Raw genomic sequence first — 25,767 nt, 5'->3', positions numbered from 1 at the left:
GTATCAGTGTGTGGTGTATCAGTGTTTTGGGGGAGGTGTGTTGTATCAGTGTGTGGTGTATCAGTGTTTTGGGGGAGGTATGTTGTATCAGAGTGTGGTGTATCAGTGTTTTGGGGGAGGTGTGTTGTATCAGAGTGTGGTGTATTAGTATTTTAGCAGGAGGTATGTTGTATCAGAGTGTGGTGTATCAGTGTTTTGGGGGAGGTATGTTGTATCAGAATGTGGTGTATCAGTGTTTTGGGGGAGGTGTGTTGTATCAGTGTGTGGTGTATCAGTGTTTTAGCAGGAGGTGTGTTGTATCAGAGTGTGGTGTATCAGTGTTTTAGCAGGAGGTATGTTGTATCAGTGTGTGGTGTATCAGTGTTTTGGGGGAGGTATGTGGTATCAGTATGTGGTGTATCAGTGTTTTAGCAGGAGGTGTGTTGTGTCAGAGTGTGGTGTATCAGTGTTTTGGGGGAGGTGTGTTGTATCAGAGAATGTCGTATGTCAGAGTGTTTTAGTGACAGGCTTGTTAGTGTTGTAGCAATAGAAGTGGAACATTTCTCTATTATTTGCAGATTGTTTGTAAAATGGTAAACATAGTGACGTTTTATCGGTGAATAAATCTATTGATGTTATTTAAAGTCTTGTGTCTGTGTGAAGTATGATGTAGTACTGCAGTATTGTCGAGTCCCTTATAAGCAGGACATCTGATCATGATACACAGAGCACTGACTGTCAGCAGCAACAAGTAGAAACAAGAACCCAATTTATATAAATCTGTTAACAACACCATGGGAAATAAATGAGTATATTTAAAATATCTTAAAGTCTACACATTATCTTTAATGATTTTTGGATGTGCTTGAATACATTTTAATGGATTTAATTTTTGCGTGGCTGTTACACAATGCTATCAGCATTGCCCTGCCTGAATGACATTAAAGGCACGATTTTAACAGTGAAAAACAGGCAGGTTGGGGGGCGGGGGCATTCAAAGTAGCAACCATTTCAGACCTGCTCCCAACCTGCCTCCAACCCTCCCATTTCTGTTTTTCACCGGGGCGGAATGAGAAGCGGGCGACCAACCCGCTCCCAGGAGGCGGGTCAGGCTTTAAAGCCTTTCAAGGAGGCTACAGCCCTCCATTCTCCCACAGTTTCCAATTTCAACCCTGGGGGGCCGGGATTCCCAGGCCTTCCCTTTCACGCCTTGTGAGAGGAGGTGAGAAGGCCCAAGACTAACAGGTAGGAGCCTTTCTGGTGCAGCTTGTGGGCCCGGAGGAGCAGAAGTGCTTCCCCCAGGCCCAACAAGCCTACCTGCAGTGACCCCCACAATGATCGTGGACCCCCGACCCCAATCCCCGATCGCAGACCGCCGACCCTGATCCCCGAGCGCGGATCGCAGACCCCCCGACCCCGATCCCCAATTCCCCCCATCAATGATCGCGGACCTCAGCAATGACCCCTGATCCCTCCCCCCATGGCTGGCGACTCCCGTGCCAACCCATGCCCCATGCCAACCCATGCCCCCCTCATCCATACAAACAAAGACTTACTGAAGACTTACCTGAAGATGTCCTCTCCCTGGCTGGTCTCCCATCCAACTGAGACCAGCCTGTCAATCAGGCCGGTCAGTTGGATGATAAACCGACAAAACAAAATAAAAGACATTCTTACATCAAAATCGTAAGGACATCCGGGAAACCTGTACTTCCGGGTTTCTCGTCCGCAATTTGAACCCCCCCCCCCCCCCCCCGCCCCCTTCCCGGCTCGGGGTCAAAATCATGCCCACTATCTTAAAGTTCTTATAAACGCAACATATCCACAATTACAATGGATGCTATTGCAGTCGCAATTAGCTCATATTTTTGCAGGTTATACACTGATGCTGAATTTACTAATTTGTAAATTCATGGCAGAATCATATCTCATTTACTGCTCAATTTTACAAAGGGGCACACCATGCTTGACTAGCTAAACGGAATTGTTTGAGGAAATCACGGCGTGTGTTAAAAGAAAAGGAATGTCATGAGTTTATAAATATGGATTTTCAGAAGGTGTTTGATAGGCGCCAAATAAGAGACTTGTTATGGCATCTTTTTCTTTTATTCGTTCATGGGATGTGGGAGTCACTGGCGAGTCGCTGGTGTTAAAGGAATGTAACAGTATGGACAGAGGGATGGCTAGGAGACGCAAAGCAAAATGGGGTAAGTAGATATTTTTCAGATCGGCAGGAAGTAGGTAGTGGTGTTCCCTAGGGATCTGTCAGACAGAATGGAAGAAATTGCAGGAGGACATTGAAAGGTTCAGAGAGTGGGCAGATAGGTGGCAGGTGCAACCCAACGTAGAGACATTGGACAGTGAAAGGAAGAACATCCTAAGTGGTAAGATTCTTAGCAGAATGTAGAAACAGAAAGATCTAGAGGTGCAGATACATAAATCTTTAAAGGTGGGAGTTCAGGAAGAAAAGGCCATAACAAAAGCAAATGGGATTCCGGGTTTTATAAACAGCGACATTGAATATAAATGCAAGAGAGTGGTGTTGAATCTGTACAAGATATTGATCAGGCCTCTGCTGGAGTACTGCATGGACTTCTGTGCATCTCATTATAGGAAGGATATTAGAGCCAGGGAAAGGATACAGCAAAGACTCCCCAAGAATGATACCAGGAAGGAGAGGTTATAGACATGAAGAAAGGCATGAAAATTGGGGGTTTACTCACTGGAGCAGAGAAGGCTAAGGAGGAATCCAGTAAAGGTGTTCAAAATTAGGAAAGGTACTGAGAGGATAAATAGTGAAAGATTCCACTGGTTGTCGAATTGGTAACAAGACTTGGAATGATCACAGGAAGAATGAAGAGGTAAATTAGAAAAAAAATTCATACAGAGGGTTCTAAGCACATGGAAAGCTTTAGCATAAGTGACTATTGAGGCAGAGACTATGGGCCCGATATTAGGAGGGCGACGGGTTCGCAGCGGGGGGTCGACTGGGCGCATGGGTAACGCGCCCAGTGAAATCGGGGTGCTCCGCACGCGATTGCAGCTTGATTGAAGGTACTTACCTTTGCTTCCGGGTTTCGCGCTGGAAAGCTGCGCAGCGGGCGGACTGCGCATGTGCAGTAAGGTCTGTCAGCTGGAGGAGCTCTATTTAAAGGGGCCGTCCTTCACTGACTGATGCTGCAGAAAATAGGAAAAATTCCAGCATGGAGCAGCTCAGGGGGAAGGCTGCTCCCAGGTTTAATGATGCCTCACTCAGGTCTCATTGGATGGGGTGAGGAGGGGGACGACAAAGATCTTCCCCCCGGCGGGCAGGAGGAAGTGGCCTGCCTCTGCCACGAAGAAGGCCTGGCTCGAGGTGGCAGAGGAGGTCACCTGCACCACCAACATATCACACACCTGCATACAGTGCAGGAGGTGCTTCAATGACCTCAGTAGGTCAGCTGAAGTGAGTACACTTACTCATTCCCCTATACTCCGTCTGCCACATCACCGCCCCCACTCCACATCTCCTTCTGCACTGCCAACACTACTCTATCACATCACTCCTCACACCAACTCAAAGCTCATCCTCATCTTACCTGCACTTACTCACCTCGCCAGTACTCATCCCACCACTACCACTCAACCCAATCCTCACACAATCTCATGGCTCTATCTCATACTCACCCTCTCATGCATCTCTTTCACGGTCAGCCTCACTCAACCTGCCACTACCTGTGCTGCAGCCACAGGGCATGCATCACATATGTGCAGTAGGAAGCGTAAGGCAAACATGTTGTGAGCATGAAGGGGATGCACAAGAGTGTTTGAGGGTTTGTCATGGTTTTTACTTATATTTAATTGCTGATCAACTCACATAACATATTATATTGTCACCACTACTGGAACCTCTTTGCGAATCTTGTCTGGTTTGTGCAATAATGCCCTTTCCTGAGGATCACTATGAAGACCCACAACTGATGCCACCCATTGTTCACTGCAGAGTGGGTGTAGGTGTATTTGCAGGGCTCTTTTGTGCAGACGACTGAGAGACATCGGCGATGTCCCCGGTGGCACCCTGGAAAGATGCGAAGGAGAACTTGTTGAGGGCAGTGGTGACTTTGACAGCGACAGGTAAAGAGATGGTGCTCGGGCCAGCCGGGAGCAGCTCGGCATGAAGGAGGCTGCAGATGTCCACGACTACATTTCGAGTGACTCTGAGCCTCCGTGTGCACTGCTGCTCAGAGAGGTCTAGGAAGCTGAGCCTTGGTCTGTATACCCTGTGGCGAGGGTAGTGCCTTCTGCAACGCATCTCTCTCTGCGGTTGCCCTCCCTCCTGCTGTGCAGGTGGATGTGTCACAGCACTGTGTTGTGGAGCTCCACGTGTCAGAGGTGGATGGCGTGGCCAGCGAGGCTGGTGATGCTGTTCGTCCTCCGAGGAGGTCATGACTGCAGCTACGGCGGCCCCCATCCGGAAGATGTACATTTGAGGGGGTCCGCAAGGTAGGTACATGTGTCTGGACACCGGGGTAAGTGTGCAAGTTTGTGAATTTTATTGTTAGGAGGAGGGTGGTGGAGGCCAAACTTTGTCCAAAGTGACAGGGTGGCCTCCTGCAATGAGTGAGGGTCTCCACCCCCCCCACACCTGTCAAATAGACCTTTGCAGCTGCCACAGGCTGATGGCTGCAACACATCCATTTGAACTGGGAGTGTTTCCCCCAGTACGGGAAATAGTCCCAGTTGATTGAAAATCCCACCCCTCCTAAAATATCAGGTCAATCAGGTCTGTAAATGACCTGAAGTACCTGGTTAATTACTTCAAGTGGCATGCCGCCGGCTTTAATTGCCGGCAGGAGTCCCACATGCGTGGGCTGCGCGCGCATGTCAGCGCGTCACTGGGGAACCCGGAAGTGGGCAGGTTGGAGCCGGGCTCCAGACCCGCCCCGGGAATCCCCGATTTTCGCAGCCCCGCCGCCACGAACGCACCCGCCCGGGGGTGTGAAAATCGAGCCCTATAACCCTATTTAAAATTAAGTTGGATAAGTATTTGAAAAGAAAATATATGAGAGGGTATAGGGAAAGGGTAGAGAAATGGGATTACAGTAGACAGCTCCAGTTCAATAGGTTACAGCAGCATAGGCACCATGGGCCGAATGGCTTTCTTCTGTATGTAAATTCAATGATAGTAGACATTGAGCAATTACAGAGTATCAAGGCTGACATCACAACTTGTAAACTCTACATTATTTGAGATGGTTGACTAAACACCTACTTTGAGTAATATATAATTTCAACATGAATTCAAACAGATGATTAATTTTCTTTCATAATAAAACAACAAATTAGCACATTTGTTCTAAAAAAGTGGGCTAGGAATTGCCTCAGGGTGTAGATTTTATAACAGAGAATAAGAGGAGATAATCAGCTTTAATTCTATAATAGCAATAGAAGTCTTCCAAATTACTGCTTTCATCATTCTGGGCAGCCGAAAAAGTAATATTAGTAACAAGGTTATCATATAAATATGCAGATCCATGAAAATGATGTCTGACAAATACCATTAATTCACTTGTAATTAGATAATCCTTATACTATGGGATGGTATGAAGTTGTCTGACATTATCGTGTAGGATAATTTTGGTTTTTTGGAAGAGTATTAATACATTTCTGCAGTTAAAATGGAGACCATCAGTTGGCAATAAAGTGTTACATATAATTGTTGGAAAGGTATCAGAGGTAATGGCAGAAGACATTTCCTTTCTCTCACTCGTGGTTGCACTACCTCAGGGGCGTATAGAGGGCCGCAGGCTCCAAACCGCAGTTCTTACCTTGTATTCTGTGAAAGGAAGAGAAGATATTTTACTTGAAACAGAATAATAAACAAAGCCATACCAGCAGTCTTATGTGTAACTAGCATCTCTTCTACTCCCTAAAGTTAAAATTCATCTCTGCTCCTGTCAATGGTTTCAGGCATTGAGGGCAAGATGTTCATACAGGGACACTGGTGCTAAGCAGCAGTGCCATTATTATGTATTATAAAATCACGAACATTTTTAGTGCTTTCCTTTTGCAACTAATGAGTTGCATTTTCATCTCCAGCCTGATGCATTGCCAACACATACTGATGGGACGACTTTACTATCCACATAAATTTGGACACAAAATTTAAAATATATGTATAATATTTCTGGCAGCAGAAGTTCTGAACTGCCTTTCACCCATTTTGATTCTTCATTGGGGAAGGGTACGAGAGAACTTCCCCTTTAATTGCCAATGCTGCGTGTGCCCATTACTCTGACAATGTGCAAAGAACCTCCAACACACTTAAAGTTAAAATGCAAATAGATCCACCGATGGCTTTTTGGTCTTTCGTTAAGCATTTTATGTTTTATTTTATACAGCCAATGATATTATCTTACCTCTCATTCCCCAGTTAACAGAACTGTCGTTGTCATATTGGAAAATGTCAGCACTCTGAGGCTAAAGGCAGCAGAGATGTTGGGTGAAAATAAACAACCTGTTAGTTATTTGCAATTTTAGATAACATTCTTTCAACCAGTTTTTCACCACTGCGAGCACTAAAAAGCCACATTACCTTCAAGACTGATTTAATCAACATTATAAAGAATCTGCATTAGAGCAGCAAATATATATATACTTACACAGCAGGCAAACGTAAAATTATAAATTTTAATTATGACAATTTCCATGATGTGTTCAATGTTATTAAAACTGTATTATGTAGACTGACATCTCATACCTTGGATGTCATCTGAGAGGCAGGTGAACCTAAAAATGTCAATAGCAGCTGGATACTTGGAGCTGGGGAAATGACACTACATTTCAAATATCTTCAATGGGGAGGGAACTTTACATATATAAAATCAGATGGAAGCAGACATTTACACTGAATATACCTTCACCCTTTCACTTTCCTTCTCCTTCAAGGAGCAAACCCACAGAGAGATGAAGGAAATGAAATCTTACCCTGTGTAATCCATTTCTCATGTAGGCAGGAAGAGAGGCAGACTTGGAAATCAGCGGATCTGTGAAAAACAAAATAACTGATCTATTAATTGACTGTGTGCATTACTGGAGACAAAGGTAAAACAAAACTGTCTTAGAGAATCATGCAGGCAACAACAAGGCCTGAAACATAACTTTTTTCAAGGTTTAAATTCTAACTCAACAACACCATGGTGGGAGTGTTTCGATCAAACTTTGCACAAGTGAGTTTTTACAATGTAGCTCCTCCCAGAACCACTAGATGGCGCCTAAAGTTAAAGTGTAGAGGAATCCTGCTTTATCCAATCGGTCAGGATGGATATATAAAAAATTATAGGTTGGTGTTGGATAAAATCGTAAAGTCTATACTTGCTGTAACCAAGTATATATGTGGAACAATCACAAGGGAAGAGGATGTTATAGAAACTCACCAAATTTCCTAGAGGAAATGTTGATGGGTAGCATTACACCTTCTTTTAAAAAAAAAATTAAAAATATTTTGCGCATGAACCCGATTAACTACTTATAGAAAACTTCTAAATATGTTCTTTATACAGACGGTTATGATTTAGTTATAAATAGTGAACAGCTGAGCTCTGTTCAATACAGGGAAGGGGGGGAGGAGAGCTCTGCTGTTCACTATTTATAACTAAATATAAATGTGTTACAGTGTGTCTGGGCAGGGTGTACTATGAAGAACAGTAGACATGATGAGGAGGGACACTGTAACACGTGCTTTACCAGCTGGGAAAAGGATGTAGATATCAAATAAAGGGAGGTTCCAGCTCCACAAAAATGTACAGCACAATTCAAGGAAAGTAAGAGTTACGTAACCTGACGGTATAAACAGAAAAATAAATAGCGCAAATCCAAGGTGCTCAAATTTTACAATGTGCAGCATTGTAACTTAAAGATAACGTAATAAGTTGTACAAATAATAAGTACAGGAATTACATCTAACCTGGTTTAATATTTCATGTGACTGGTCTGTCTGTAGAGGGAGACCAGCAAAAACCTATTCATGATATTAAATATGAGCCACAAAATGGATGCATTATAGTCAAGACAGTGCTGCAGATAAGATACAGAGAAGGTCAACAGCCTGATGTAATTGACAGATAACGCATTATGGCGATTAGTGTTTTAGAAAAAATAAACCACGAGGTGAAATATGCATTGTGACTCACACACAGCAGGCACAAGTGCCACCCAAATTGTTCTTTTTTAGTACTGATATTGGATCTTATGCAAACATGTGATGAAATGTGGCACATACCTGTGTAATAGAATGTAGCACATAATTGTTTGATGAAATGCAGCACAGAATTACACAATAAAATGTATCACACTATTAAACAAAAGAAATGTAGCACATAATTATGTGGTACTGTGATTGTATAGGGTACTGCAGGCAGAGCCCAATAGCAGCAGATGAGGCATTCCATCATCCAATTGCTCCTATTAAGCAAACATGTTTAAAATTAGGTGCTCTCTGATTCCAACCAGCAGTAAACTGCCCAGCACTGATATACTGAGGCATCTGAAACAGCTTTGTATCAGGTGTTAAGAGAATATAAAACTGGTAGAGTAAGCAGGTTGTGTAAAGTTGTAATTGCAGACTGAAGCAACAATTTTTAGACTAAATCACTGCTGTATAGGAGGGTTTCTAGTCTATACTGTTCCTGGAAATGTGGAAACTGGAGTTCAACAACAAACTGCCTTTTACTCACCACTGTCACCCATATACATTCCTCTGAGAGCTGTAATCAGAGGATTAAAAGCAAATTAGAATAAGGCAGTAGCATTGCTCATCTTAGACTATCTGTCTTACCAAAAACTGGCCCAAATGTTTTACCAGTAAGCATTTTATTTTCTAACAAAGCAAGAACGTGAACCACAGAAAATCGATTTATTTTTATCACAGTGGAGAATATAATTCAATTAAAATTATTTAACTGAACAGCAACTGGAAAGTTGTTTCTAACAAACTCACGATAATCATTGTTAGTAGTAATTTTTTTAACTGAAGTGTGGAAGGAGGCGTGACTGTAATGCATTGCCTGTGGGTGCAAAACTACAATTAATACCATCACCTGTAAAGCTGAAATTAACATAATTTGAATGGCTTTAAAATCGCTGTTCCTTCCTCCAGCTGGATAACAAAAGTGAAGTGGGGAAAATAGTAATTAATCAAAATATACATGCACAGGGTGCTCTGCTGGCTCAATGCATTGAATATGTGATGTCATCGAGTGGGTAGGTTGTGGGTTCATGTTTTAACTTTCCTCTATACATTAAGTGTGAAAAAATCATATGAGTTCTTTATTAATCTGTTTCAAATTTTCCCACACCTAGATCACAAAGGAAATTTTTCATCATGTTGAGTTCATGATCTTGGCTGGGCCATTGGGGAAATGTAGAGCAGTGGCCAGGTGTACCTTCATACAGGGAGGGTTAATTAAAGAACTGACCATTCCTTGGCCATTCTCATATACTTCCCAATAAATGATACAAAGTAATAAGAGTAGCCCAAGAGCTGGTTGTCTATTCCCACCCATTCACCTTAGGAAGGTGCAGAAGTCCTTAATGTAGAGGAGCAATTAAACAAGGTGGCAATCAAATAACTTCTTAAAAATCCCATAAATTCGGTAGTATTGTTCAGCCAAACTCAGAGTTTGGATAATTTCAGGCTCAGGGCCTGAATCTGCTTACTTGAAATACAATGAATTCCTGCTAATCATGTTCACATTATGAGGGCAAATCAGACCAATCTGTATTGATTATAATAGGAATATACAGAATATCACCAAGACTTTTTACATTTATTTATTTTCCTCCCCCCTCTTTTCGTCTCCTCAGAACCTGCATGTATCCCTGGTCCAGGAGTGGCAGCCAGGCAGCTGCTTCTTAGGCCTATGCCTATGCTGCACTTGAGCCAATTGGTAGGAAGTGCATGAAAGCAGTCCAGGATGGCAAAACAGTTGGCAATTTTCATTCTGCAGTGCAAGTAACTTAGTTTCTGCTCAGCTCTGCTCTCTGATAGTGTAATGGAATTAAGAACTCACTGTGTGGGAACTGCAAGCAAAATCTGCAATCCTGCACATAACCTGATATGGCATATTCACCCCCAAATTCACTGCCCCACAGCACTGCCTCTATTTAAAAAGAACATTGAGCTATAATAAATGATAGATACAGTTGCTGTAAATTAACTATCAAATGCCGAGATCCATTGCAAATTATTCACATCACCAAATGTGAGTGCAAACAAAGTGCTATGTTTGCATTGTTCACACAAACTAATATTCTATTCCAGTAATTGATTATAAGCCACAATTTCTGCTGGTTTATCACAAATAATCCTCTGATCATTATTTTCACCCTCTCCAAAAAAAATGCAGTGTAATTGGAGGCTAATGAATTTTCTTTCATAATTTGAAAATATTATTGATTTGGTTTGGAAAAGTTCTCAAGTGTTTGAAGAATCAGACTTCAAAAACCATACTTCATGTGAAGGTCAGTCATGTAGTTTTCTGCCACTGTTCTAATGCTATGAGCAAGACACCAGGGAGTCTGGATTACTCATGGTAGCTAGTCTTCAAATATCTGAGGAGTCAGGGTTTATATTCCTCGTAATTGATTATGGTGGCAGTGCCAAATGTATATTAGCTGTGCACACAGATCAAAGGGACCAGTCAGCAAGTGGACTTTGAACATTTGTTAGCTCTGTAGGAATACTTTTGAAGTAAAAAAAACTTGAAAAGCACATTTTTACCTGTGTATCTAACAATAATTATTGACACAGAATCACAAACATTGCTTCTTGCCCTCTCTGTGGTTTTCTTCAAAGTTGATACAGTAAAAGAACAAGCTACACTTTAACTAAAACACAGTCCAAGCAACTTCCCTTTTCCCAAGACAATGAATTCTCAGGAGAGATAACAGGAAATAGTTCCATTTATTCTAGTCAGTTGTGTCAGAAGAAGGCCAGGGAAATAAGTGCAGAGTGACAGAAATGAAGACATTCACTGTACCTGCCCATTTCCGATTAAACCAGGATCTCCTATTCTGGCTTATGAGTGAACACTATATTCATGGCTTTTGCTGACCCACACATAGATATTTGAGCAGCTATTATCAGGAATTGGGAGCGCAAGGCCTCTAATAAATCACAAAATGCAAAATAATAAACTGGTATGAATCACCGAATTGTTGCCACTTAAAACGATTGACATAATTTATCATTGCAAATGAAAAATCACAAGTATGATTCAGAATCCTTTTTTATGTTGTAACGTGATGATATTTCCAATTTCAAAGCTGTGCTGTATTAAAAGAGCAGCCAGTATATAACTTAAACTAACTTTGCCTTTATATCTTTTTTCCCTCCCCTCCTCTCTTCAAGGCATTGACTCTTTGGGGTTTGGTTTCACAGGATCCCATCGCCCCTTGCACAAGTGACTGTTATTCATGTGTGAATCTTGACAGTGAGTGTTGGCAGACCTGTTGACTGTGGGGAGCATCACAGCCGAGCCTGACCCCCTCCTTGCCCAATGTTCACTTCCAGTAGGAGCCGCTGAAAGCAATTAGGAGTGTGAGCCCTGGCCAGTATTTCCCTCCTTAACTAAGGAACCTTGAGGCTATTTATAGCACCCCTAGCGTTACCCTGGTTAGCAATGTATAGCCAAGGAATGAAATCTGGGACCTCCCTGGCTTGTACGGCTCAACCAGTTATGGTTTAAATTTACTAAGGCATTGATGGAGTTGCCCAACTCGTATTTGAAAGCACAGTGCATCATAGACCTCATTAGCACCCTGCAACTACAGGATGAAAACTACACTGGGTGAAATTTCATTAGTTAATTTATTTACTTTGATACTAGAGCCTCTTAAAATTTAAATATTCATTGGGCTGAATTCTGATTAAACACTGCTCCCAAAGTACATTTTGGACTGGTAGAAAATGTAGATATATTCAATTACACCAACAGAGTGGGCCTTTCCCCCAGGCAAGATCATCACAAGACTGTTAGGAATCGGAGTCTACCGCCCACTGAGTAAAGTCAGGAACAACTGGAGGCTTGACAAAGAGTTGCTTATGGAATCTACAGATAGGTAGTTTTGCTGTTACTTACATCCATTCACTGGAGAATCGTAGCCTGCATTCTGTAGATATTCCCTACTTGTTGTGGAGCTGCGTGTCGACCAAGGGTCATTATCATAAGTCCCTGATCTGGCTTTCATCTCCTCCTTCAGAATTAGTCGGTTAATGCCGCTCTGTATCTAAAACAGGTGAAATGAGAGAATCAAATCTCACCTTTATTAAAACCATAATTCTGATTTTCTAATTATTCCACAGCAGTGGTGATCAATTAATAGGACTAAAGCACACTGATAATACATACTTGCTTAATAACAATGAAAACAATTTTACAACACCAAGTTATAGTCCAGCAATTTTATTTTAAATTCACAAGCTTTCGGAGATTTTCTCCTTCCTCAGGCCTGAGGAAGGAGAAAATCTCCGAAAGCTTGTGAATTTAAAATAAAATTGCTGGACTATAACTTGGTGTTGTAAAATTGTTTACAATTGTCAACCCCAGTCCATCACCGGCATCTCCACATCAATAACAATGAAGACAGTAGTGAATAATAAATTGATGGATTACCTGGTGCACATTGACCTGGTGCATCTTGTGCTAATGGTTTCTTTGAGATTAAAAGCCACAGCACAATAAGTCCATCATCACCCACATGAAAAGATATGAATATAATAAAAATGGCAAAAAAAACTGTGCATAATATAAATACAGGTTTAACCTTCTCCATTCCCCACAAACAGTTGTAAACAGATGGGAATTCATTTTACAAAAGTCCTTGAGGAAAATGTTTAAATACGTCGCAGTTAAATGAAGAGAGGTGCAGGCTATAGTTTTTAAACCCAACCGTGTCAGAATGATGATTCATTCTCAGTAGCCGTTCATTCTAATATCTAGGTTTGCTGAAAATCCTGCTGGGCTCCTCCCTCTGCATTGTAAGGAGGCACCACCAGCTTCCAGGCCTAATTAGGTGATTCTGTGTAAATATTTTTTTTATTCATAAATACTGTTCTGTGAAATCAGAGAAGACGCTTGTGTTAATAACTAACAGATGGCTCGGCGATACAGTAAAATAATTCGATTCCAGAAGGATTGCAAGTGACGTTCACCGGCAGACTCTGCTTTGAAATAAGCCATTGTGCTTTAAAGAAGCACTGCCGTATTGCTGGAGAGGGCGAGGAAGTGAATTACAGTATAAGGATAACATTTAGACTCTTCGAAGCTCTTTCCCAGTAATGATGACAGTACCATGATATGTGGGCAGCATTCCAGTCATTTCAATGACTCAGGGCATTCTTTGGTACCTGCCATAGTGCACTTCATATAATAAAAGCATGCTGAAATATACCACATTTCTACTGTGTGGAAATTGGAATTGACTTTAGCTATCACAGTAATGAAAGTGGGATCTCCAGTGGTGATATGGTAATGCTGAATAGGTCGTGTCTGTACCATATGGAGATTGCTACAGTGAAGATAAATGCCTGCTCTGCACCGAACATGGTAATTTCCCAAAATGTGTCACACTTGTATCCTGCAGAGAATGTAGCAGATTTACATTGTCCCAGGAATTTCAAGTAGTGCATTAGCACTCGTCCAGCTGACTGCTGAATGAAATGCATAGGCATTTAGGGGTTCTGTTTATTTAAAATTCAGATTTATTTTTCTCTTCCATCAACAGAGTACAGCACAGCGAGCACACAGACAATCCGTCTTCTTATTAGTCATTGACAAAAAAAATACTTTCATTTGGGAATAAAAAATAAACCTAGGTGCTGTCAACACTTACGGAACTGTGCCCCAGCATGAGCTATAGGGGAGCAGGGTAAGAAAAGATTGGTTTGAAGAATCAGGAGCAGAAAGGAGGTTTCATTTGTTTCTTTTAAATTATGTTTAGGATTTGACATTTTCTGTACACTTTCAAATTTTACCTTATAATGGATACTTTGCTGATTTTCCACTTATGTCAACATTTCATGTTCATTCATTTGAATAGATATTATATATTACGTAAAACACGCTTGTGATTGATTCTGAAAATGTTCATAATAGAACTTTGCAAGGCATCTTTTTATTTACTATTTTACTTCCAATACTTGGTTGGGTTTGCACTGAATAGCATCTGTCAGGAACTGTACCTAGGGTCTTTGAGAATCTACTCAATGTTGGCACATGACATTGGTAATTTAAGATACTTTAATGTGTAAATGGCTTTGTCCTTGATATGCATCAAGAACAATCGATAACTGAAACTCTATCCTTCCTATTACCTAATGCTGTATAATTTTCTACATTTGGATAAACATATTTCTACCAGTAACTATACATTTGAGATGAAGTTCATACCCTCTGAATACCCTGGTCCCAAATATTTTGGCTATCGTCCTCTGCGCCAGATGAGGATCTTCGGCTCCATCTCGGTGCTGAAAAACAAAGCACATATACCAAAAACAGTCTTTACGAATCAGCAAATCAGAAGGGGGACCAGATAAAAACATAAAGACCCCCACTGGCCCATTTAGCACAACCCTCCAGGCTACTGGGTTGATCCCAGCTCGCTCTCTATTCTTGCCACGTATTCTCTATTCCGCAGACTTACTCCATCATGACTTAACTCATCAAATTCTGGACTTTAACACCCTAATATTTTTTGTAACAAATAGTCGTCCAACTCCTTCTTAAATTGTTACCATAATATTTGCTCTGGGTCGCCATTAAATCCTTTATTCTGGAACCCTCTGTGAAATAAAAAATATTTTATTAGATCTTTTACACAAATCAGTTACGTTAGGTTGCTTCACTGCAACAATTCTGAATGGCTCATTAATATACATTTTTACTAAATTCCTATGTGATTGTAAATACTGTATCATATTTCCCATCAAACTTCTCTGCTCTGAGGAGAAGAACCTAAGCACCTTTAATCTTTCTTGATAGTTACTGGAGCTGTGCCCATAGCCCATAGATAGTAATGTCCTCTGTATGTTTGAGCTCTCAGTGATATGGTTACTTTTGCTCCAATATGACCTTTGTTTTACCCCCTGACAATTTGTGAGAATTACTTGAAGATGTATTTATTACTACACATAGACTACAAAAAGTTTATTGTTTCTAAATGGCATTCACATTTACCTTTGGCTCAAATATTCTCTTGTGAATTAGCTGGTAAATCTACTATAATTAAAATTCACACTGAAGCGCAAGCCACAGATTAATAATGATTAATTATGACTATGTTGTTCTGCTCTGCTGTAAGTGTTTGTTATTGAAGATGAAAATAAAACCTATGGGAGGCAGATGGGTCTCAAATGTATACAATATGCAAAAAAGTGGAACATTATACCGTAAAAGGGAATTCAATATCGCAACAGGATGCTAAGTACAAAACATTTGTTCGAAAGCCAGAGAAAACGTAACAAGTCAAAATGTGAATCAAGAAAATTATAGTCAGGAACATGGCAATAAAAATTATAGCCAATGACCTGATTTTAAACCAGTGCTGGCCTCTTAAGATAGGAACACAGATGATTTTGCACCTGTCTATTATAATTAAAATCCCTTGAGATTTAGAATTTGTTTTCTGTAATATCCTTTAATACTAAACTATCTAAAATATACAAAACAGTAGCTAGAGTTACATGAGAAGTAGTTCTGGCTACATTTAAGTGTTGCAGATAGCTTGGTTCCAGTTATGTTTTCTGTTTAATTCCAAATAACATTCTTGTGGTAACTTTATTCTTTGTAGCAACTGGAGTCATTCATTTGATTGGCATCTCACTGCCACACATGAATGATTATGCACGGTATCAATCATAATATTAACATCAACTGTTTATTACTGACTTGGGCAAGGATGATATTGACAGCATTTGTGTGAGAGTGGGTGAAGTGGGTGAAGAGATTAACTAGCCGCTGAGTAATCACAGGTGAAAGTCAGAGAATCCAGATGTGGAGGGCAGAGCTGCAATGGAAAATGGCTCAACAACACCAGTTTCAGCTAGGAAGTTCAAAGTGCTGGTGAGACACAATCATATGGAAAGAAGGTGCCAACATCCTCCACTATGATGTGCCTAATAATGGACACTACATTCATGCTTCCCATCAAAAAGCTCTGGTTCTGTTCACTGTTCTCTTTGCTCTTCAGTTATTCAACTCAACGTGTATAATTGTTCGGTTATTGTTTTTTTTTACTATTTTTGTTCTTAGTTTTTTTTTTGTTGTAGATAGTTTTGGCTTTGCTATTTCAGACTACTTTTGTTGATGAGGCCTAAATTCCAGAGAGAGTGTTTTCACTGACTAAAATCTATTGCAGTTGTAGAAAGTTAAGCTGGAATATGATTTCTGTGAGTGAAGCTGGTTTTAGACCCTAACATACCATGATAGAATGAATGAAGCCAATGCCATGCTAAATCGTTTTATCTTCACTTACTCCAGGACTGAACCTTCATAAGATGATAGCAATGGCAACTTGTATAGTGTCTTTAATGTAAAAAAAGTGTCATGAGATGCTTCACAGATAGTTGACGCTTCAATGTGCTTCTACAGCTGTGGGAAGCTCATCAATAACCTTTAACAAGCTCAGCTGGCCTTTATAAAAATTCTTTGTCAGCAGTTCCAACTCCCCTGTTTGAGGACTAGGAATTCCCAGAGCATAGTGTAGTATTTCATTACCACTTTCTCTTGACATTGCACTGCTCCTTATGCATGTCTATGTTTTTCAAAAACTTCACAAGTACAGGAATGCCAACCTCATAAAGATGTCCTGGAGGATTTGTGTACTGGTGATTATCAAACACTGGTCATGTCTAATAGATAGCTTTGACTTTATTTAATTCACCTTTCTAGTTTAATTAGCTGGGAAAATCTGAATGCTTATTTAGTTAATACTGAACAAGATGTTCATGAGGGGGGAAAGAAGGGCATCCAAAGCTAGAGCTTCCTGGATGACTAAAGATACAGGGGCAGAAATTGATCGGAGCGGTGAACCAACACAGCTCACCGCTCCATAGACATATACTAACCCACTAACTTTCTGTAGTCTTTTCGTCGGCCAGTTCCTCTAATAGGAAGCAGAGGAGAGCCCAGCGTTAGTTCAGGTGAAGCTAGGACCCTGGGAGAAGGATTGATCTCTCCCTCCGACCAATCAGATCGCAGCATTTTTGACAAGCTGCGTTCACTGTCTCTGCAGGCTTGGAGCATTAAACCAGGATGTGAAAGGTACAACATTAAAATCAATGTAAAAACAGTTACAGACAGCAAAAAAAAGCGCATAAGAAATAATTGAATTAAATAAAAGAGACAGAAGGGAAAAGTAAAGAAAAAATTTAATTAAAAAAAAATTTTAATGACCAAAAACTATTAAAATAAGGAGTAATGAGACTCCACATTTTTAAAAGCTATTTTTTTAGTTGTTTGGCAATCATTAAGACTTACCAAACTGTTAACATTTAGTTTCGACCTGTATTTTTAAGCATGTCTGTTTTGTGGCGTCATTAGTTACTTTCCAGCTGGGCAGATAAGCAGGTTTGTACTTTGTCAATGATTTCTTTGATTGCAGCGTGTGATATCCCTTTAATTTGAAGCTGTCATATCGCGGGCGAACCAATAGGAGCAAGTTCCGGATTTCCGCGTTTCACTGTGCATGTGAGAACGCTGGGACTTGCTCCTCCATTTTGTCACTAACAACGGAGAGCGCTGTTGAGCTCTCTGTTATTTCACAATCGATTTCTGCCCCAAAGAGATTAAAATGAAACAGAAAAAGGAGGCAAATGTAATGTTCATAATACAGTAGAGAACCAAGCTGAGTTCATAAAGTACAGAGGAGATCTCAAAAAGGGAATAAGAGGGGCAGAGAGAGAGTATGAAAATAGATTAGCGGCTAACATAAAAGGGAACCCAGAAGTCTTTTATAAACGTATAAATCGTAAAACGGTGGTCAAAGGAAGGGTGGGACCGATTAGGGACAAAAAACGAGATCTTCTTGTGGAGGCAGAGAGCATGGCTGAGGCACTAAATGAATACTTTGCATCCGTCTTCACTATAGAAGAGGATGCTGCCATTGTAGCAGTAAAGGAGGAGGTAGTAGCGATATTCGATAGGATAAAAATAGATAAAGAGGAGGCACTTAAAGGACTGGCAGTACTCAAAGTAGAAAAGTCACCCGGTTCAGATGGGATGCATCTTAGGTTACTGACAGAAGTAAGGGTGGAAATTGCATTGGTTCTGGCCACAATCTTCCAATCCTCCTTAGACATGGGGGCAGTGCCAGAGGGCTGGAGGATTGCAAAAGTTACACCCCTGTTCAAAAAAGGGGAGGGTGATAAACCTGGCAATTACAGGCCAGTCAGCCTAACGTCGATGCTGGGGAAACTTTTAGAGACAATAATCTGGGATAAAATTAATTGGCACTTGAAAAAGTATGGGCTAATAAATGAAAGTCAGCATGGATTTGCTAAAGGAAAATTGTGCTTGACGAACTTGATTGAGTTTTTTGATAAAGTAACAGAGAGAGTTGATGAGGGTAGTGCGGTTGATATTGCGTATATGGACTTTCAAAAGACATTTGAAAAAGTACCACATAATAGACTTGTTAGCAAAATTAAAGCCCATACAATTAAAGGGACAATGGCAGCATGGATACAACAAGGACAGAAAACAGAGTAGTGGTGAATGGTTGTATCTCAGACTGGAGGGAAGTATACAGTGGTGTTCCCCAGGGGTCAGTATTAGGACCACTGCTCTTTTTGATATATATTAATGATCTGGACTTGGATATACAGGTATAATTTCAAAGTTTGCAGATGACATGAAACTCAGAAATGTAGTAAACAATATGGAGGATAGTAACAGACTTCAGGAGGACATAGACAGACTGGTGAAATGGGCAGATACATGGCAGATGAAATTTAACACAGAAAAATGTGAAGTGATACATTTTGGTAGTAAAAATGAGGAAAGGCAATATAAATTAAATGGTACAATTTTAAAGGGAGTACAGGAACAGAGAGACCTGGGGTTGTACCTTCAAATCTTTGAAGGTGGCAGGACAAGTTGAGAAGGCTGTTAAAAAAGCATGTGGGATCCTGGGCTTTATTAACAGAGCCATAGATTACAAAAGCAAATAAGTTATGCTAAACCTTTATAAAACACTGGCTAGGCCCCAATTGGACTATTGCATTCAATTCTGGGCACCACACTTTAGGAAAGATGTCAAGGCCTTAGAGAAGGTGCAGAAGAGATTTACTAGAATGGTACCAGGGATGAGAGACTTCAGTTATGTGGATAGACTGGAGAAGCTGGATTGTTCTCCTTAGAACAGAGAAGGTTAAGGGGAGATTTGATAGAGGTGTTCAAAATCATGAACGGTTTTGATAGAGTAAATAAGGAGAAACTGTTCCCAGTGGCAGAAGGTTCAGTAGCCAGAGGACACAGATTTAAGGTGATCGGCAGACAAGCCAGAGGCGACATGAGGAAACATTTGTTTACACAGCGAGTTGTAATGATCTGAAAAGCACTGCCTGAAAGGGTGGTGGAAGCAGATTTAATAGTAACTTTCAAAAGGGAATTAGATAAATACTCGAAGGGAAAAAATTTACAGGGCTACAGGGAAAGAGCAGGGGAATGGGACTAATTGGATTGCTCTTCCAAAGAGCCAGCACAGGCACGATAGCCCGAATGGCCTCCTCCTGTGCTGTACCTACTATGATACTATGTGCACAGTGTAGATTTTAGCACAGCACAGACTGTTCGGGCATGGGAGAAATGCAATGCTGAAACAAATGCTCGAATGTTAAAATCGAGTGTACAACTATTGAGGTCACTCTTGCCTGTATATTTTGGTTTGTCTATTTTAATTTATTTTGACAACTATTAGAAAAATGATTTTGCTTTGTACACTTTTCTTTCCTACACAGCAGTTGTGGTGACACGGAAGACTGAATGATTGTGGAATTCAGTGAAATCATACTTTCATTGATGACTTTTAACAGTTCTCAGCCAATAAGAACCATTCTTTATTCCCACCCATGATCGAATAAGAATTTTAATTCCTCCCCTTCATCCCCCTCCCCTCATCATTCAGAGTGCTGGATTCTGTTTACACATATTAGAATTTTTAAGATATTTGCAATAGTTCAATACATGCATTACATTATCAAAAAAAAATGTACAGCACCAGTTAATGTGCCCACCTTTGGGTGAAGCTGGGTAATGCCAGTACTCCGACTCTGACTGCTGGAAGATGTCTGGAGAGTAAGCTGCTGGATATCTTGCGGATTGAACAATGTCTTCACTTGTCTTGCTTTTTGTTGCTATGTACATGTATTCTGAGAGGTGAAGAAAACCACAGTAGAGCAAATTATTCTAATTCACATGCACTTCATTTGCTTCAGAAGATTTTGGAGTAATGAAAGTATTTTCCCCTATCATTTACCAGTTAAATATGTGTGTGTGTATATATATATATATATGACTCACTCTTTCACTCACATTGACACACAAACTGAAAAGCAATCAGGAGCAGGGGCCTGGCTGGTTTTCATTTCCCCCCAGATCTCCCAAGGATTATTGAGGCCAACTCCTGCTCCAGCTAGTATCAACTAACACAGCACAGAAACTACGCAGTGCCACACCAGGCAGTGGCTTTACCAGCTAGGCTATTTAGGGAGGTAAAATGTATTTTAATTATGTATTGTTTCACATTATAGGGATAACCAAAGTCTCAATAGCAGGAAACAACATAAGTGCCAATACTACGATAAAGAACAGTATTAAATTTTAGACGTTATCTTGCGCTATCTTGTACAAGTTGCTTCAGTCAAGTCCTATTATAGACTACACTCGAAGTAAAAAGGGAGTTTTAAAAAAAATTATAAATTGTTCAAAAATATCGCAGCTCTGTTAAATTACATGGCTACAAATGTTCCAGTCAAAGTTACTCAGAACGAACATGATTTCATAATATATTCATAAAGCACTGTCGGTCAGACAAGTTTCATCAATTCACTATCAAGCTCCACTAATAACTAACCATAAAATATTTATTAAGTATAGTGAAATGGAAGTCTACAATGCAGTAAATTCTGCCTAAATTAAACTCGTCAGTCGCAAGTTAGCACAGCCGAAGTAAGTGGTGTCAGTGGAATGCACTATCACTGTATTGTATATTTCAATTAAGTTGTTTTTAGATATCTCTTTACTAGAATAATGCAGCATTATTTAATCTTAATCTAGCTCCAAATTATTCCAAGTATGCTGGCTCGAGGGACCGTATGGCCTACTCCTGCTCCTATTTCTTATGTTCTTATCCCTTGTAAGTACTACATAATAAACTCTAAAGCAGTAATTTTCAAACTTCGCTCCTCCGAGAAAGAGTTGCTGTCAGATAATGATTTTTGTGTAGATCTCTTTATAATGTTTTCTGTCCTGCTTGTAATGGTTGCAAATCCATCCTGACCATGATCTCGCGGATTTAATTTTAATCCATTTAATAGCTTGGTTTGCAAAACATACTTATTCATTTCTGCGTGTAGTGTGTTTGACCTTTTTCTGAAATTTGACAGCCTTATAAATACTGATAGTATAACAGACATGTCACAATGATTCAAAGGAGGTGCAGAGTGTAGGTGTAATTTCAGTATAAAGTCCTCTCCAATTTAATTTACTTTAACAATTAGTTTATTAATCTCTTAGCTCTTGGAAATTTTCACTTCCAAAACTAGGACCCTGAATCTAAATAAAGGAAATTATGAAAGTATGAGGTGCGAGTTGGCTATGATAGATTGGGGAACTTTACTAAAAGGGATGACGGTGGATAGGCAATGGCTAATATTTAAAGAACGTGTGCAGGAATTACAACAATTATTCATTCCTGTCTGGCGCAAAAATAAAACAGGAAAGGTGGCTCAACCGTGGCTTACAAAAGAAATTAGGGATAGTATTAGATCCAAAGAGGAGACATATAAAATTGCCAAAAGAAGCAGCAAGCCTGAGGATTGGGAGCAGTTCAGAATTCAGCAAAGGAGGACAAAGAGATTGATTAAGAGGGGAAAAATAGAGTATGAGAGTAAACTAGGAGGGAACATAAAAACTGACTGTAAAAGCTTCTATAAATATGTCAAGAGAAAAAGATTAGTGAAGACAAATGTAGGTCCCTTATGGTCAGAAATGGGGGAAATTATAATGGGGAACAAAGAAATGGCAGAACAATTAAACACATACTTTGGTTCTGTCTTCACAAAGGAGGAAACAAATAACCTCCCAGAAATGTTAGGGAACCAAGGGTCTAGTGAGAGGGAGGAACTGAAGGAAACCAGTATTAGTAAAAAAATAGTGCTCGGGAAATTAATGGGGCTAAAGGCTGACAAATCCACAGGGCCTGATAATCTACATCCCAGAGTACTAAAGGAAGTGGCCCTTGAAATAATGGATGCATTGCAACCCTACAGATTGGAGGGGTGACAAATGTAACCCCACTATTTAAAAAAGGAGGGAGAGAAAAAACAGGGAATTACAGACCAGTTAGCCTAACATCAGTTGTGGGGAAAATGCTAGAGTCTATTATAAAAGATGTGATAACAGAACACTTGGAAGGCATTAACGGGATTGGGCAAAGTCAGCATGGGTTTATGAAAGGGAATCACGCTTAGCAAATCTACTGGAGTTTTTTGAGGATGTAACTAGCAGAATAGATAGGGGAGAACCAGTGGATGTGGTGTATTTGGATTTTCAGAAGGCTTTTGATAAGGTCCCACACAAGAGGTTAGTATGCAAAATTAAAGCACATGGGATTGGGGGGAATATACTGGCATGGATTGAGAATTGGTTGACAGACAGGAAACAGAGAGTAGGAATAAACGGGTCTTTTTCTGGGTGGCAGGCAGTGACTAGTGGGGTACCGCAGGGATCAGTGCTTGGGCCCCAGCTATTCACAATATATATCAATGATTTGGATGAGGGAACTAAATGTAACATTTCCAAGTTTGCAGATGACACAAAGCTGGGGTGGAATGTGAGCTGTGAGGAGGATGCAAAGAGGGTCCAATGTGATTTAGACAAGTTGGGTGAGTGGGCAAGAACATGGCAGATGCAGGATAACGCGGATAAATGTGAAGTTATCCACTTTGGTTGTAAAAACAGAAAGGCAGATTATTATCTGAATGGTGATAGATTGGGAAAAGGGGAGGTGCAACGAGACCTGGGTGTCCTTGTACACCAGTCGCTGAAAGCGAGCATTCAGGTGCAGCAAGCAGTTAGGAAGGTGAATGGTATGTTGGCCTTCATTGCAAGAGGATTTGAGTACAGGAGCAGGGATGTCTTACTGCAGTTATACAGGGCCTTGGTGAGACCACATCTGGAGTATTGTGTGCAGTTTTGGTCTCCTTATCTGAGGAAGGATGTCCTTGCCATGGAGGGAGTGCAACGAAGGTTTACCAGACTGATTCCAGGGATGGCAGGACTAAGGTATGAGGAGAAATTGGGTCGACTAGGCCTATATTCACTAGAGTTTAGAAGAATGAGAGGTGATCTCATCGAAACATATAAAATTCTAACAGGACTAGACAGACTAGATGCAGGGAGGATGTTCCCGATGGCTGGGGAGTCCAGAACCGGGGTCACAATCTCAGGATATGGGGTAGGCCATTTAGAACCGAGATGAGGAGAAATTTCTTCACTCAGAGGGTGGTGAACCTGTGGAATTCTCTACCACAGAAGGCAGTGGAGGCCAAGTCATTCGATGTATTCAAGAAGGAGATAGATATATTTCTTAATGCTAAAGGGATCAAGGGATATGGGGAAAAAGCGGGAACAGGGTACTGAGTTAGACGATCAGCCATGATCTTTTTGAATGGCGGAGCAGGCCCGAAGGGCCGAATGGCCTACTGTTGCTCCTATTTTCTATATTTCTATGTTTCTATTTTTAAGTTTCATGGAGATTTCATTCCAAGTCTTTTTCCTCAGTAGGAACCACTCTCCTGACATATCACATATGGGAGCACTAACAAGTGGGTCCACTAGAAATCCAGCAAATTTACTTAACAATAACAATATAGAATATCACACTCTATATCTGTTGAGAGCAAATACTGATTAGTATGATGTATTCTTTCTGTGCCTGATAGTAATTGTCAATAGAACTAAGAATGAGACCCACTGAATAACATTCCAATGTCAAACACTGAGCATTTGACCCGAGCATTGATCAGAATATCTTATTAACCAAATGGGTTGAGGTTTTTCAAAGTGAACACTGAGAACGTAATCACTATGCAACTCAAGCTGCTTATCTCTGTCCTGTTAATAACAGTCGTCAGAATTTATAATGGCAGCCAAATTTCCCAGTGGATTGGGTCTTTGCATTGAAATAGGAGAATCACACAGGCAAAATGTGAACGACAATAATGGGGAAGAAATGGAACAGGAATTACAAAGCCCCAAACAAACGAGTATGATGTGGACATCGATACAGCTTCTGTACAGGAAGTTTCCGGCAGTGCTTTCCCCTATAAGAAGCTAATACTATACTATATTTCATTGCACACCAGTTCAGCTTGTGCACATCTCTGCAACATAAGCAAACTTCTTCCTGTGCAAGCACACATAAACATTAAAGAGGAAAAGAAATCACTGCCCATTGTCTGAGGAAAGGACTAAATGAGAATGGAACAGCAGTGGGTTACGTGATCTTTTCCTCATATCACAGGATCCTGTCAATTCAGCATTGCTAATGCTAATTCTATCATTTACATTCTTGCTGCAGTAGCCATCAATGTTAAAAACAGAAGACAAACCAGAGCCAAACCAAGAGAAAAATGTTAAGAACGTTAATAAAATAACATGATAACCCCCATGCCCATGAGTTCTCTCATAATCCCCTCTGAAATTGCTCTTTTTGCCTCCGGTAAGTAAGAGGACAAGTATTACAGGAACTCCTCACACTGCCTACATTCTTGTCTATTTCTAGATATCCTCCTAATTGACTTGTGTATGTGTAGCCTACTCTTGCTGTTATTTTCTATGTTTCTATGTAGCCTTGGCCTCTGGTACTTGAGTGATTTTGGGCTTATTTTTCAAACCACCTGAATATAGGTCCTGTGCCTATATAAAAACCTGATACAGCTAATACTTCTTCTGTTAGTCTATCAACTAGATTTAAAAACAGTGGATTTCCTTAATTTTTCTAATTTATATTCACCTTTACTTCAACTGCAGTAAACGTCCTATGGCATCTAATTCCTTGCTACCAGAATGATTCAGGTGGTACCGGATAATGGTGTTTCTGCTGACTGTAGCTATCACACATTTACTATGTAAGATCTATCCATAAATCCCCTAAGAAGTAGCAAGAAATTAGATACCATAGGAATTTTTCTGCATCTGAAGCAAAGGTTAATATAAATTAGAAAAAGTAATAAAATCTACTGGCCTAGAAATTACATCACGTAACGCTTGTTTTTCAGGGACCTAAGTACACACTTCCAGCTAGTTGCAACCCTCCCCCCCACCCCACCCTACCTCTTCTCTGGCCGGGTCGGCCTCTGGGTAAGGACAAACAAGAGGCGTCCTTTATCCACACCTGAAGCAGGTGTGGGTAAAGGACGCTTCTTGTTTGTCCTGGCTAAAGTTCCCCTCTCCAAGACTGGTTTGCTCTGAGGCAGCCAGAAAGGGGTGCGCCCAAATTTCTAGGTGACTGTTTTTTAAATTTAGT

General features: G+C 40.5%; 1 protein-coding gene across 1 annotated transcript in view; it reads right to left on the bottom strand.

The window, feature by feature from the left end:
• ablim3 (actin binding LIM protein family, member 3) overlaps window positions 1-25,767 on the bottom strand; it is a 243,340-nt gene that overhangs the window by 8,380 nt on the left and 209,193 nt on the right. Inside the window, exons 15-21 of the mRNA XM_067996419.1 lie at window positions 20,252-20,371; window positions 14,409-14,485; window positions 12,099-12,246; window positions 8,694-8,723; window positions 6,946-7,004; window positions 6,378-6,438; window positions 5,787-5,794 (exon numbers count right to left, since the gene is read on the bottom strand). Coding sequence (XP_067852520.1) covers window positions 5,787-5,794; window positions 6,378-6,438; window positions 6,946-7,004; window positions 8,694-8,723; window positions 12,099-12,246; window positions 14,409-14,485; window positions 20,252-20,371 — 503 coding nt within the window. The remainder of the gene's footprint in view (window positions 1-5,786; window positions 5,795-6,377; window positions 6,439-6,945; window positions 7,005-8,693; window positions 8,724-12,098; window positions 12,247-14,408; window positions 14,486-20,251; window positions 20,372-25,767) is intronic.

This window comes from Heptranchias perlo, chromosome 14 (assembly GCF_035084215.1).
Source record: "Heptranchias perlo isolate sHepPer1 chromosome 14, sHepPer1.hap1, whole genome shotgun sequence".
NCBI lineage: Eukaryota > Metazoa > Chordata > Chondrichthyes > Hexanchiformes > Hexanchidae > Heptranchias > Heptranchias perlo.
Note: the sequence above shows the minus strand (reverse complement) of the source record. Positions and strands in the feature narration are given on the sequence as shown.